Source organism: Rhagoletis pomonella, unplaced genomic scaffold (genome assembly GCF_013731165.1).
Source record: "Rhagoletis pomonella isolate Grant_MI unplaced genomic scaffold, Rhpom_1.0 Rhpom_scaffold_00004, whole genome shotgun sequence".
NCBI classification, from domain to species: Eukaryota; Metazoa; Arthropoda; class Insecta; order Diptera; family Tephritidae; genus Rhagoletis; species Rhagoletis pomonella.
The window spans coordinates 721,696-735,319 of record NW_023458558.1 but is presented as its reverse complement, the minus strand read 5'-3'; the positions used below and the strand labels follow the sequence as shown (position 1 = coordinate 735,319).

At 34.8% G+C, this 13,624-nt stretch overlaps 1 protein-coding gene across 1 annotated transcript; it reads left to right on the top strand.

Annotated features, from left to right (window-relative positions):
• Nucleotides 1-3,158: 3,158 nt before the first annotated feature.
• Nucleotides 3,159-5,056, top strand: LOC118736771 (myosin regulatory light chain 2). Its single transcript, XM_036466797.1, has 3 exons — nucleotides 3,159-3,263; nucleotides 4,067-4,306; nucleotides 4,457-5,056. Exons 1-3 carry the CDS (start codon nucleotides 3,261-3,263, stop codon nucleotides 4,880-4,882), a joined length of 669 nt encoding a protein of 222 aa, XP_036322690.1. The 5' UTR covers nucleotides 3,159-3,260; the 3' UTR covers nucleotides 4,883-5,056.
• Nucleotides 5,057-13,624: the final 8,568 nt, after the last annotated feature.

Here is a 13,624-nt window from a genome sequence, read left to right as displayed (position 1 = left end):
ATAAGTTCGGTATTGATAACATATGTAGCCATGTTAAATTGCAGGACGTTAGCATAAGCGGTTCCAGAGATAAGCGATAGGAGATGTTCAGTTTGTATGGGAGGTGCCACGCCCCCTTTTCCAATAGCTCCCAGTTTTCGCCATAAGTAGGGTATTTACAATTTATGCATCCGTGTCAAGTCTCACATCCCCAGCGTAGTTGGTTTAAGAGATATATTGGTGCACTCAAAAAAGGGATTTCCACAGTTTATTGTGACGTACGTATATGTGTAGAAGATCCAAAAAAGCTCTTTTTACAGAATTGAAATCGGTTCAGTCGTTTGGTCAGGCATCGCGGTCATACGAAAGACATTTCATTTCTATATACATAGATATGAATCCGCCTGGTTGAACGCATTTCTATCGTCTTTTCCCCGAAAATAAACACGTATAAGCTATAAAAGCTTATGAAATAAACAAATAGATGAAGTTGTTAAGTAGGCAGTGTTCGAAAGATATGGACATCTGAAAAATATTAGGTTGCCAAACCTAAAGAGTTGGGGTTTTTCTACCGAAATTATATAATTTATTACGTATATTTTAAGACCAGTCACATCATTTTAGGAAGGCACATGGAGAGACTCGGGCTGCCATTCAACGACTTCTGCAGGAGCTACAGAGATGAGGAGGAGCCTGAATCAGTAAGGAACCTAATTTGTGAACGTCCTGCACTGGGAAGGAGCAGACTAAGGTTTATGGGTGCCGGAACCATTGGAGACCTGAGCGGTATAGCGGGCATAAAGATTAGGCAATTGCTCAAATTTGCCATCTCCGCACTCTGGTTTGTATAGGAGGATAGGCGGGAGGGGTTTAACGAGAGCCTGTGTGGTACCACAAAGTGCTCAATGATGGACTTAAGTGTGCTGGTATGTCCACCAGCAGCCACTGCAACCTAGCCTATGTAACCTAAAGCTTAAAGACTTAATACTTTTTAAAATTATTTTTGGGGAAATCTTCCAATATACTTAGTAAGGTATGTGGAGGGTTTTGGAAAAGACCCGCCAGAATAGGATCGACTGCACTAAAAGGAGTTGTCTTTATGCCGGGGCTTATGATGCGGCTGTGTAAAATTACGTTAAGCAATACCACAAGCTCCGTTAGAACTGGGAAGGATCTATCCGAGCCGTTTGCTACCAAACGGCGTTTCAGGCAGGGCGACTCTCTTTCATATGATTTCTCAATCGCTCAGGAACATTTTTTTTATAAAAGCGTGCAATTGCTGGCGTATGCCAATTACATCGACATCATCGGTAATAAGAACCGTGAAGTATGTTTTGCCATTTCAAAGTTGGATAAAAAAGCAAAGCGAAGGGGTCTGGTGGTAAACGAGGACAAGACGAAGTATCTCCTGTCATCAAGAGAGGGTAGAGAATTTCCTTCGCTTGGGAACCTGCTTTAACACCGATAATAATTCCGGCCTCGAAATCCGACGCAGAATCTCCCAAGCCACCAATTGCTACTTTGAACTGAGTAGGCCATTGATAAGTATGTAATGGAATTACGGGCCTTTATGCGTCGGCGTTGTAAGAATGAGCTGAAGATACTGCGGCTTTGCTGGCTTGGCCATATCGTTCGAATGGACTTGGAGCCCGTTGGTTTCAGCAGAGGAAGGAGGAGACCCCATCTGCGATGGAAAGACCAAGTGGAGATGGACTTGGCTTTACTTGACATTTCCTGTTGGCGTCAGTTGGCACAGAAGAGGACCGACTGGCATATTTTATTTAACTTGGCCAGAATCGATTAGGCGGCTACAGCGCCATGCAGGAAAAAAATATGTACTTCTAATTATTAAAAAAAGAAGCTTTTTTTAATTATGCCTTAAATAAGGAAATAGTGGGAACCAGGAATTCTAATGTTAAGTATTTTTAAAAACATTTATGAGGCTAAATATTATTAAATAGGTTTGTATGTGCATACATATGTACTACATATATGTATATGTATTTATATTCATTTCAAAAAGAATGTGATCTTGAGTTTCAGTCAAATAAAAGGTATTAGAAAGTGCAAAAAATCTGCTTATAGCACAATGCTTTACCTCAGGCATTAGTATGTAAGTATGTACATATGTATGTACGGCCTGCCTCATACATATAAATACATAGTATATATATACATATATCTATTGTATATAATATAAATATCTCGGTATGTACATGCATGACTATTACTCAACACATTGCATGTCGCGTCCAAATTCCTTCGGAATACCGTTTATTAGATACTGTATATATGCACTTATGAATGTACATATTTACAGTTTTGAGAGATGTCTTCGTATATACTTGAGAGCAGACATATTACTGCACATACATATGTATAATTAATTTTCTTTTACATGTGTATTGGTGCTATGGAATAATTCTGATTGTAGGCAATTTCGATGCAGAATTTACAGTTCGTTCAAAAAAACACCAACACAAATGAAACTGATCGCGTAGAAAAAGTTAAAATTAAAAAACAAAAACAACTATTAGCTGTACTTTCAAAAGCACTGACGAAATTTCGTTTTCGTTGATACAGAAATTTTCGGTCGGTCCCGACATGATTACGAAAGATACACACTCAAGTAATACAGATATAAATCTATTTGTACATACATATGTATCTATATGCATACATAAATATGTACATATAATGTATGCGCTAATAATATGTATGTATGTATGTTGGTGCATATAGTCCGATCGAGTGAAAAAGAAGAGGAGCAGGAAATTTTTTTAAAATTAGATTTTCTAGAGCAACGATAAATGAGCGTACTAACAGACACATGCACCTAAAAATACGTATGTGAACGCATAAAAAAAAAACAAAAGAAAAACAAAAAAAAACAGAGTGTGGTATGTGGAGATGTGTAAGGCATACAGGCATGAAAGTGGTCAATACACCCCACCAATCGGCAGGGCAAACCACCTCACGGCTACTAAAAAAGGTAGCCCGAGTACGAAAATTTGAACGTAAAATTGGACGTGGCAACGATGTGGCTCGACAAAGCTACCCGAAGGCCGAGACCAAGAAAATCCGCAGGAGGCGCAAAAGGTGTGGCCGCACACATGCACTTCCCCAGACATGTAAAGGTGACTGAGAATGTGTGCGTATGGAAAGATTCGAGGCGCAAATTCTACAAAAGAAATGATGTCTTGCCGATAAAATCAGCCAGACCACTCAGTGTGCTCTGACCGCTCGATCCGTTTAGACAGCACAGAAAAAAGCTCAGCACCATGGTAAGAAGGACCTTTCTGATTTAGTTCAAAAGAATTGTCTATTTTGGGAAAAGTGTGGCCAAAGTGAATTAACTAACGACCCCAGTAATTGGGTCAATTTGTGAAGTTATGCAAAAAAAGGAAACACAGTTATTGACATTTCGCATACTTAGTTTCAAGTGTTTCTGGTGAATAAAATTAAAGCATATTGAAAATTAGTGTATTAAATATGAATTGAACAGAGTCATTTTAATAGCAACGCACAACGCACGCATACGAACAATTGGATTTAATAAAAACTGGCATAAGTTTAAAGTGATAACAATGATGTAATATTAAATATTATAGCATAATCATTTACTATTCGGGAATATTCGATTCGAAAACAATATACATACATATTTAACTGTGTACAACATATTACGAAAAGCAGCCTCTGTTTATATGTATCGCCCACGTTCATTCTTCGGGTGTGTTACTCCACATTACTATAAATGGAATCCGTAATTCGATACATACAAGCACAATACATATACATACATACCTATGTATGTGTAGATACATTGTAGAACAAATGTTTGTAGTGAATATTTTTGAATTGCGTAATCGTTTCAAATTTGCGTGTACGAATACAAATGGTGAAATATTTTACAATGACAGCCAGCCATCTAATTATAATGAGTGCTTAGAAAAATTATGAATTTTCCTTAAAAACCTTTTTTCTCGCGAACCACACTTACTACATAGTATATTCAAAAAATTATATAAAAAATTTTTAAATTTCGGCCACTATAGCGTACTTTCAATTAAAAAATATTTAACAGGCCGATGAGAAGAAGAAGGTTAAGAAGAAGAAGACCAAGGAAGAGGGAGGTACTTCTGAAACCGCTTCTGAAGCCGCATCTGAGGCTGCAACCCCAGCACCAGCTGCAACTCCAGCTCCAGCCTCAACAACTGGATCGAAGAGAGCGTCAGGTGGTTCCCGTGGCTCAAAGAAATCGAAGCGCGCTGGTTCCAGTGTGTTCTCTGTCTTCTCGCAGAAACAGATTGCCGAATTCAAGGAAGTAAGTCGTCACACATGTAATAAATATATGTAAAATATTCAACACCTAAGGGGAAAAAGATTTTAAAATTCAAAAACAGACAAACCATCTCTTATACCGTTACAATAAGACTAATGAGATCACTTTTTATTTCCGTTGATTTCATCTTAGGCTTTCCAACTAATGGATGCCGACAAGGATGGCATCATTGGCAAGAACGATCTGCGCGCCGCCTTCGATTCCGTAGGCAAAATTGCCGCCGACAAGGAATTGGATCAGATGTTGGGTGAGGCCTCTGGCCCCATCAACTTCACCCAATTGCTGACGCTGTTCGCCAACCGTATGGCGTCCGCAGGCGCCAACGATGAAGACGATGTAGTCATTGCTGCCTTCAAATCATTCGACGTTGACGGCCTCATCGATGGCGACAAATTCCGCGAAACACTAATGAACTTCGGTGACAAATTCTCCGCCAAGGAGTGCGACGATGCCTGGGATCAGATGATCATCGACGACAAGAACCAAATTGATACCGCCGCTCTTATTGAGATGCTCACCGGCAAGGGTGAGGAAGAGGAGGAGGAAGCCGCCGCATAAACACCAGCGCTGGCACTACAATCTTGCAAAAACACCTGCAAAAATAAGTAAACAAAAACATTATATCAAAATTACCGTAAGACAAAACACCAAGATCCTGTTTTGAAAAATGTACCAATACTTTTTTAAAAAAAATAATTAACAACATACTTTGTGTGTAATTTTACGCATTCATTAATTATTTTAAAGAACAAAAATTAGTCCCTATGTTAGTGAGCATCGAAAACTTAAATGCAATTTCAAATGGTAAACCATAAAAGTGGAAGTCCTGAAGGAATCAATGAAAGTTTAGTACATAAAATACCAGCTAGCGCAGGTCTCCCTGCTTTACCAATAGATAGCAACGTCAACAGTCAACTGACACAAAGTTTTTCTAGTTGATAAATAAAATTCTACATTTAAAATTTATAACAAAGAACAAAAACATTAATAATAATATTTTACATATTTAAAAACAAAAAAAAAAGAATGAAAATCAACAAAAAACTTTTAAAAACTAAACTTCCGAAGATTTTTATTTTGCAAGTGATTTCTCGAGTCATCTTAAAAGGAACGACCAATTCGCATTCTATAGCAACCGATTTGCTCATTTCGGGGAACCGATTTCCCTTGTTACACGTGGGAGATACTGCGACAATTAAAGGCAACCAGCAAGAGCTTATGATTAGAAAAAGTTAAAAGCTTAAATAAAATAGACAAACAAGAAACTCACAATATCAATTACTAAACCAGCTATCACTCATCGATCACTCAACCATAATTATCACTTATCCAAATAATCAGCAATCACCGCTCACCAATCACCAATCAAAAGTATCGAAATGTACGCATGAGTAATATATATATATACATAATAACCATATAATTTTATTGAGGGAAATGAATACCCATACCTACATATATGTATGTACTTACAAACATACATATATTTTATGTTCAGAATTCTATATTATTGATATTATACGTGTTTTTGAAAACTAACCCCATTTTATGCAATGATCATTATTATGACGATCAACATTATTACCCTACTAAACACCCGCGAGTTACTTTCAATAACTTTGATACACTTGCGGTCCATATTTCAATTTATTATGGATTTTATATTTATGAAACCAAAATTTACAATTTGTATGAATATTGAATGATTATATCGTTTCTTTTTTGTTTAATATTAAAAAAAAAACAAGGATGAATTTTAACTTGAACATGTTTTTTGATTAAATATTTATCAACTTTATAGAAATTGCATGTTTATGTACTTTTAATATTTTTAAAACAGTGACATCCCTTGGAGAACTAAAAAAAGCTATAAATATTTCACTACTTTCACACAAATTACAAAGAAGTAATGGTGTAAGGTTGTTTGGCTAACTAGCAAATATATGTATGCAATATTCATACATTTCACATATAAATATATACTTATCTATATATATAATATGCATATGATATTGTGCCAAATATACATATATACATATACATATCTATATACGTACTTATAACCGAAACATATAATGATTTTTGAATTATTATTAACTAATATTTTTGGTTTAACATACTTATTTGTATATACATACGTTCGTTCATAACCAAAGCGATAGACTACATACGTATTTATTTGAAAAGAGAAAAAACGTTAGGAAATGATATATTCACATCAAATTACAATTAGTTACATTTGAGCTGTAATCATACTCGAATACGCATTGATATGCATCTATTAGTTACTATTCGTTTGGCATAGCCTGAAAAAGCGTTCTACTAACCAATTTTAAACAAAACATATTTATCTTATTTACTAACCGAGAAAATACTCAAAAATGTTACACTCACATGCAAGCAAACATTTAAAATAATTTGAAAAAAAACAAACAAAAAATATAAAACAACAACGCAAATGCAATATATGTATATATATTAATGAAATTTTATCATAACATATATACATATTACGTACATATATGTTTACTACATTACAAGTACATCAAGTATATACAGAGTGGCAAAACCGAACGATGCTACTAACTCTAAAGAGTATCGAAACACTAATGAATTCTATTTTTATATACTAATGCACATACAAATATGTATATGTGTATTAAAGTACTTATGTATATATTCATTAGTACATAATGAAGCTATCTATCCCTTTGCATTTTCCAACCCAACGTACATACTTGCAAAGAACACTGACATTCTTGTCACAAAGCAGATCATACATATCTTTCAGATATATAATTTTTTGTAGATTGCACCAAGAATGTAAAATATTTATTATTCAAAAAAAAGAACCGATTGAAAAACAAAAACAAGAAACTCAAAAACCAATGTAGGGAAAGAAAGAGTTCTCGTACGGTCTGGAAAAATCTAAATTGCTGCAATATTTTATTCACAACTAACCGATTGATTTTGAGTCAAGCAGTAAGGAACTCAATTAAACTATCTACTTATGAATTTATTTATAATACATATATATTTACGTATATACGTATTTATACATGAAGCACAAAGGCATCTCTAGATATATATCCATCTAATTTTAGAACAAAAACCTCCACAATGAACAACGAAATTTTTAAATGTAATTAATATTTAGTTTGTAGAATTTTAGCGAGAAAGAGGGCTAAGATCATGAAAATGAAGATTTATTCAAATGATATTATGACTCCGATTTTTATAGACATATTGTTAAAAAAAAAAAAAAAAAATAACACAGTTGAAAAACATCTTACAACTGAAAAAAGAAAATGATTTCTTTCGTACGTAAAAGAGTAATTAAAACCAAAAGATGACTTCAAACCGACCAAAAAGTTATAAAAAAGCCAAATAAAACATCTAAAGTCATCTAAAGAACAGCAAAAGAAAAAGAAAGCTTGTTTCATTTACATACATATATCAATTTTTTTATTTTTAACGCACTTTGAAGCGGTTATTGCGTACATTTTTTTGTTTGCTTTACAGGGACTAATACATATATACATACATACATACATACATACATATGTATGCATATACTACTACTTGCATACTTAATATCTTTTTAATTCCATTAAGCCCATATACTAAAATAAGATTCCACTAAACGAAACTTAAAAACACAAATACATACTAACTAACGAAAAAATTCACTCAACAATTAATTCATACCTAATTTTCCTGTGACCATGTACATATATATATGTATGCATGTGCATATATACATATGTACAGAAATTTTTTCTTGCGAAATTCGGTGATTCTATGCAATGTTCGGAAATACAAAAAGTTTTTGTGAAGCAGGATTACGATAATGTGGCGCTTGCAATGAGATGCACACATGCACACACTGGAGCTCAATCGTGTTGAATCTACGTTTTTAGTTTTACAGTATTGTTTAGAAAGACACACATTTTAAGGAGACATTTTTATTTTTCCTGTAATTTATAAAGGATTTTATAATATCTACGCATTCTGATGCGAATTATTGTAGGTACATACATGTAAATTTTCATTTTGGTTCTCTTGCTACCACTCTGTATTACTTCACATTGGTTTTGTGGCAGTGAAAAAGACAAGTTGGACATTTTCATTAAAACCATCATCTGGTTATAAAGAATAAAACTGTCTCAAACTCACAATAGTGATCGAGAATCGCCCATTTTTACTTTACCATTTCATAGAACTAGATTTGGCCCTCTGGTATGCTGGAGAAAAATTAAAAGCGTACTTTTACTTTTTTACCCTTATGTTCTGGGACACCTTAATGTATACGCACGTATGTATATATGTATGTATGTATGTACCCTGCAGCAATTCAGACTCACCCTAGATTAGCCCTCAGATAGTCTCTATTGTTACCAGCACTAGTCCCTCAGAATTCCCCTGCCAATGGCTTCAAATGCCATTTTTAGCATTTGCGTGTCATTGGTCCAATCAACACTGACCGTAACCAATTTTGGAGATTTTTTTCGTTGTACTAAGATTGCGTTCTGCACTTCGCAGACGCTTGTTCCTAATTCGGAAACACAAAAAAAAATAAATTGTATCATTTTATAACCATGTTTCTTCTGACGGCTTTTGAACCCGGACCCTCCTGACAGCTAACAAATAGTGGCAAGCATCTTTGCGCACTGAGCTACAGCCACGTATGTAAATGTGTGTTCAAATGTTCACTTTGCATCAAGGCCAGACCAAGCGATTGGGACATTTACAGGGTGGTGTTCTTTAATTTTTTTTTTATTGAATTGCAAGACAACACCACCCTGTCACTGCCAAACTGCACTTTTCGTCTATCTCTAGGCCGGTTCCTTGGGGACTGGTCGAAGGCTGACATTTTTGATGCAAGCAAAGCATTGATTTTTCAATAGAAATGAAATGCATATGTGCCAAGGAACGGGAGGGACCGAAAAATCGCCAAATGTGTAGTACGCTACGTTACCCACCACCTTAAAAATACTTCTCATTGAAAATACCTTCACACTATGTACAAAGTAAATCGAAACACTTCTGTTTTAAAATTTTTGCTCTTAAATCTTTGAATGTTCTCAAAACATTGAGTCGAAGATTAGAAATGCTAAACAAAGAACGCCCTCTACTATTTCTTCTGTAAGCTCTATTTTTGAACAGAGGGGGAGGCTTCTATATGTAAAATTATATTTGCAAACAGAAGTTTTAGAAGTTTATCAAGGGCCGAATCGCCCAGTACATCCACAATTCGAATACACAGTTCTAAAGTGTAGTCAAAGAACTCGGTGCCCCTGCCACTACCACTCTCAGAAAACCTTTTGCAGGAGTTTCCGCTTGTGAAATATTCTATCCTATTATTTCCTATTTAAGGCAGTATAATACTTTTTTTTTGGGTTCCACAAATGCAGTACTTTCCAAAATACTGCACTTATACTTTTTTTCTGCCTACATTTTTTTTCAGTTTTGACTTTTTGACTATTTCCCTTTGTTTGTTTAATGTTTGTTAATTGTTTATTAAAGGCTAGGTAATTATATAAAACGTAACACCATATAAATCCGCATTTCAAACTTTGTAGAGAAATTAGAAAAATTTCACAACAAAAAAGTTTGTATTTATAATTTATGTTATAATAATAATAAGGTGCAAGTTTCAATAGGTTTCATTCGCGTTTCATAAAAAACAAATTTACGAAAATAGTAACTTTGTAGATACGAGCTTTAGGTACGTAGCAAAGCTAGCTGTTATATGCGGTGTGAGGTACGCTGTGAAAAAATATGGAGCACGTTGCACCAAAAGTAGATTAATAATCGGTCTGTTCCTTTGAACTTCGGACTAACATCTCTTGAACTGTCAAACTACAATTTTAATCTCTCAAGTCATTATAGAAGGAGATCAGATGCAGAAATGTACGGGAACGCAAAAATACTTTTTAAAATCTATACAATTAAGAACATATCTGTGTTCGTATGGAATAGTAGCTTATGTCGAAAGGCTTGCTTTGGTATAATGCGGCATTCCCTTTATTCTTTAAACGACAAGGAATTTTTTGATAAGACTTAATAAGAATATTTTCTTGATAATATCGGAACTATTTCTTCCACGTTTTTTTGCAAAAAGTTCTTCAACGGCTCGGCGCCAGTGAGTCATTCGCAATCGTATGCTGCGAATGCCGCATTATACTAAAGCCAGCCTTTCGACATAAGCTACTATTCCATACGAACATAGATTTACATACATATTCAAATATTTCGTCGTTTACTTCCATTTTTTAACAAATATTAGTTTTTTTGCTTTCACCGCGTTCCGTTTTTTTCTACAAATGTAAACCTGCCTGTCGTTTGACATTGATACTCTCGATTTTATCGATTTTGTTATCGATATTTTTGACTATTTAGTTATCCACATGGGCATTGTTATTGTTTTTGTTATCGATCATTTATCGATTTTGATAACTATTATTTATCGAGTTTGTTATCGATTATTTATCTATTTTGCTATCGATTATTCACCGATTTTATTATCGATATTTTTAACGATTTTGTCATCGATATTTTTATAGATTTTCCAATCGATTTGGCTACCAATATTATTATCGATTTTGATATCGAAATCCTAATCGAATTTGTGATAGATTTTGTTATCGATTATTCATCTGTTATTTATCGATTTTGTTATCGATTATTTATCTATTTGATTATCGATATATCGATTTTGTTATCAATATTTTTATCGATTTTCTAATTGATTCTGCTACCAATATCGTTATTGATTTTTCTATCGAAATTTTAATCGAATTTGTCATCGATTTTGTTATCAGCATTTTTATTGGTTTTTGGTATCGATATTTTGTTGGATGTTACTATCGATTTTGTTATCGATAGAGTATAAAGATGAAAATAAAGAAAAAGGAAAAGGAAAACAGACTAACATAAATGTAATTAGAACGATCAGGGGTAGAGGTAAGGATCTAGATAGAAAAAAGACAAAGAATAAAAGCAGATGTATGTATGTATGTATATTGGTTATGATACAAAATAGTGAAACTTACACACTTCTCCAGTGTGGCCCAGGCGCACTAACTGTTTTTATTTTTGATGTTGGCCAAAAACTGGGCACGAACCCAGGTCATACAGAATGATAGCGCGCACAGCCCTGCCAGATGTACGGATTTTCCGTACGGTACGGATTTGAAGGGTTAGAAAGTGGGTGTTCGGATTCAACGTACGGATTTTTAGCTTTCCGTCAAAATGTACGGATTTTCGTACGGATTTTCGGAGTGTGTTTTTCATATTGTAAACATTTGCTGCTTTACACATATCTCATTGGTTTCTTATAGTTCCTAAAACCTCCATTTTTTTGTATTAAAGAAATGCATTAATTTCGTACTTGAGTACCGCGACAATATTTACCACAATAAAATAAAGGACATTTTTTTTTTACATTTTGGAATACATACATAAAACTGGTATGATCCAAAAACCTTACCCAAATCATCAATCAAATATTTACCAGTTAATTATATTATTTAATTGTACAAGTTTCCTTCTTGAAAGGGCCGTAACCGGACTTTAGCCAATTCCGAAAAATGAAACCTAATCCTCTTTAAGGACTTCGTCATCCTTTGCTGACAAAATGCGTTTATCATAATTCATACTATATGATATGATATTATTGTTATTTTTAAGTGGAACTGGAAACTCTCTCAGCGTGCAACACGATCCTGGACTCAACTTCCCCTGTGTTTTTGAGAACACTGAATTTTACTCAAAGTGTATTAATTTTTTCAGGCAAATTTCTAAATATTAGTTATTTTTTTCATTTATGTAAATTTCCCCTATCAGTATTAGCAATGAGGGTTTTCATTATATTTTATAAGGGATATTTTTATTTTTTCATATTCTCTGTTTGAAAATTGACCTCTGAGAAATCCAGAGCTCATTTCAAGGACAATTTAAAAAATAAAGGACAAAAGACGTTATTTATTTATTTTGAAAAAAGTTATAAAGGACAGGGGGCTAAAATTAAGGACTATCCTTTTAAATAAAGGATGGATGGTCACCGTGTACATTAGGGGCTTATATGTTAACAGCTTGACTATTTTTCGACCGACTTTAAAAATCAAACATGAGAAGAGGTTTTATATGCCTTTAAAATTATGTATAACAATCTATTGGTAGCCTTCGATTGTTGGGAAGTTTGTCACGTAGAACTAAAAAAAACTCAAATTTTCTTTATTTTTTAAACTTTAACCATCGCTTCAAACATTACACTGTTACTCGGTAGGGTCGACAACCCACCTGAAAAGTTTTGTTGCATGTACATAAACTAAGAACACACGCTTGTTAAAAAATTCCAGTCAGAAAAATAATAGGGTTGTCTGTGCAGCAATCAATAAATAGTACTAGTGGCTGTTGTTGTTGTAGCGGCTATAACCGCCCCGCCCAGATCGGTTAGTCCCTCAATCGTTGTCGTCGCGCTCTACTAGCGGTATCGCCAGGAAGCGTACAGCCTCGACGGGCTCTGTCCATAAGGACAGAAGCCTTAGTAGGGTGCGATTCAGAGGGCGTACGAAGAGATGCCGTGAATCAGGGGCGACTCTCCGCATGCCGGGCATTCGTTTAGAACATCCTCGTTTAATCTGCTCAGGTATAAGTTCAGCCTGCTGGCCTGCTGCACAGGGCTGCCAACTTGGCTCAAACCGTGCCATTTTTGGCCCTATTTTACATCAAATGGCACTTAATTTTTCAATGCGGCACTTAGTACCAAAATATATATATATTTCAATATAATATAATATATTTCAATATTTCTAAAGATTATTCAACTGGTTTATCTTATTTTGGCATTGCACTTTTGTTTTAGAAATGTGGTTATTTTATTTCTAAATGGGAAGGATTAAAAATGACGGAACCATTCTTGGCACTTTTATTTTTGTATTTGGCACATTTTCGAACTTTCTTATCCTCAATATGGCACCTCATAACTAAGGATAGTTGGCAGCCCTTCTGCAGCAGTAACCAGAGCGCAGTTAGGCTATTGTTGTCCGAGTCTCCCGAGGCAGACGAAGTTCTGTCTCGTCCACGTCTGGTGGTTGTGTGCCCAAAACGGCATTCACAGGTAGAGAGTCTACATAACTCGAGACTGCCTCTTTATGAATGCCATTCAAGGCCTGTTGATAAGCTGTCGGGTTCAGATGTTGTTTGATGAACCTCTAGACTTCGTCTACTACAAGGAGTTGTCTGTTAGGGTGACCACGTCCGTGGCTCCCAACTAAAAACTGCCTGTATAGCATT

Coding starts and splice junctions, on each gene's coding strand:
- LOC118736771 (XM_036466797.1), top strand. Junction 4,307..4,456: donor AGATTGCCGAATTCAAGGAA/GTAAGTCGTCAC, acceptor ATTTCATCTTAG/GCTTTCCAACTAATGGATGC.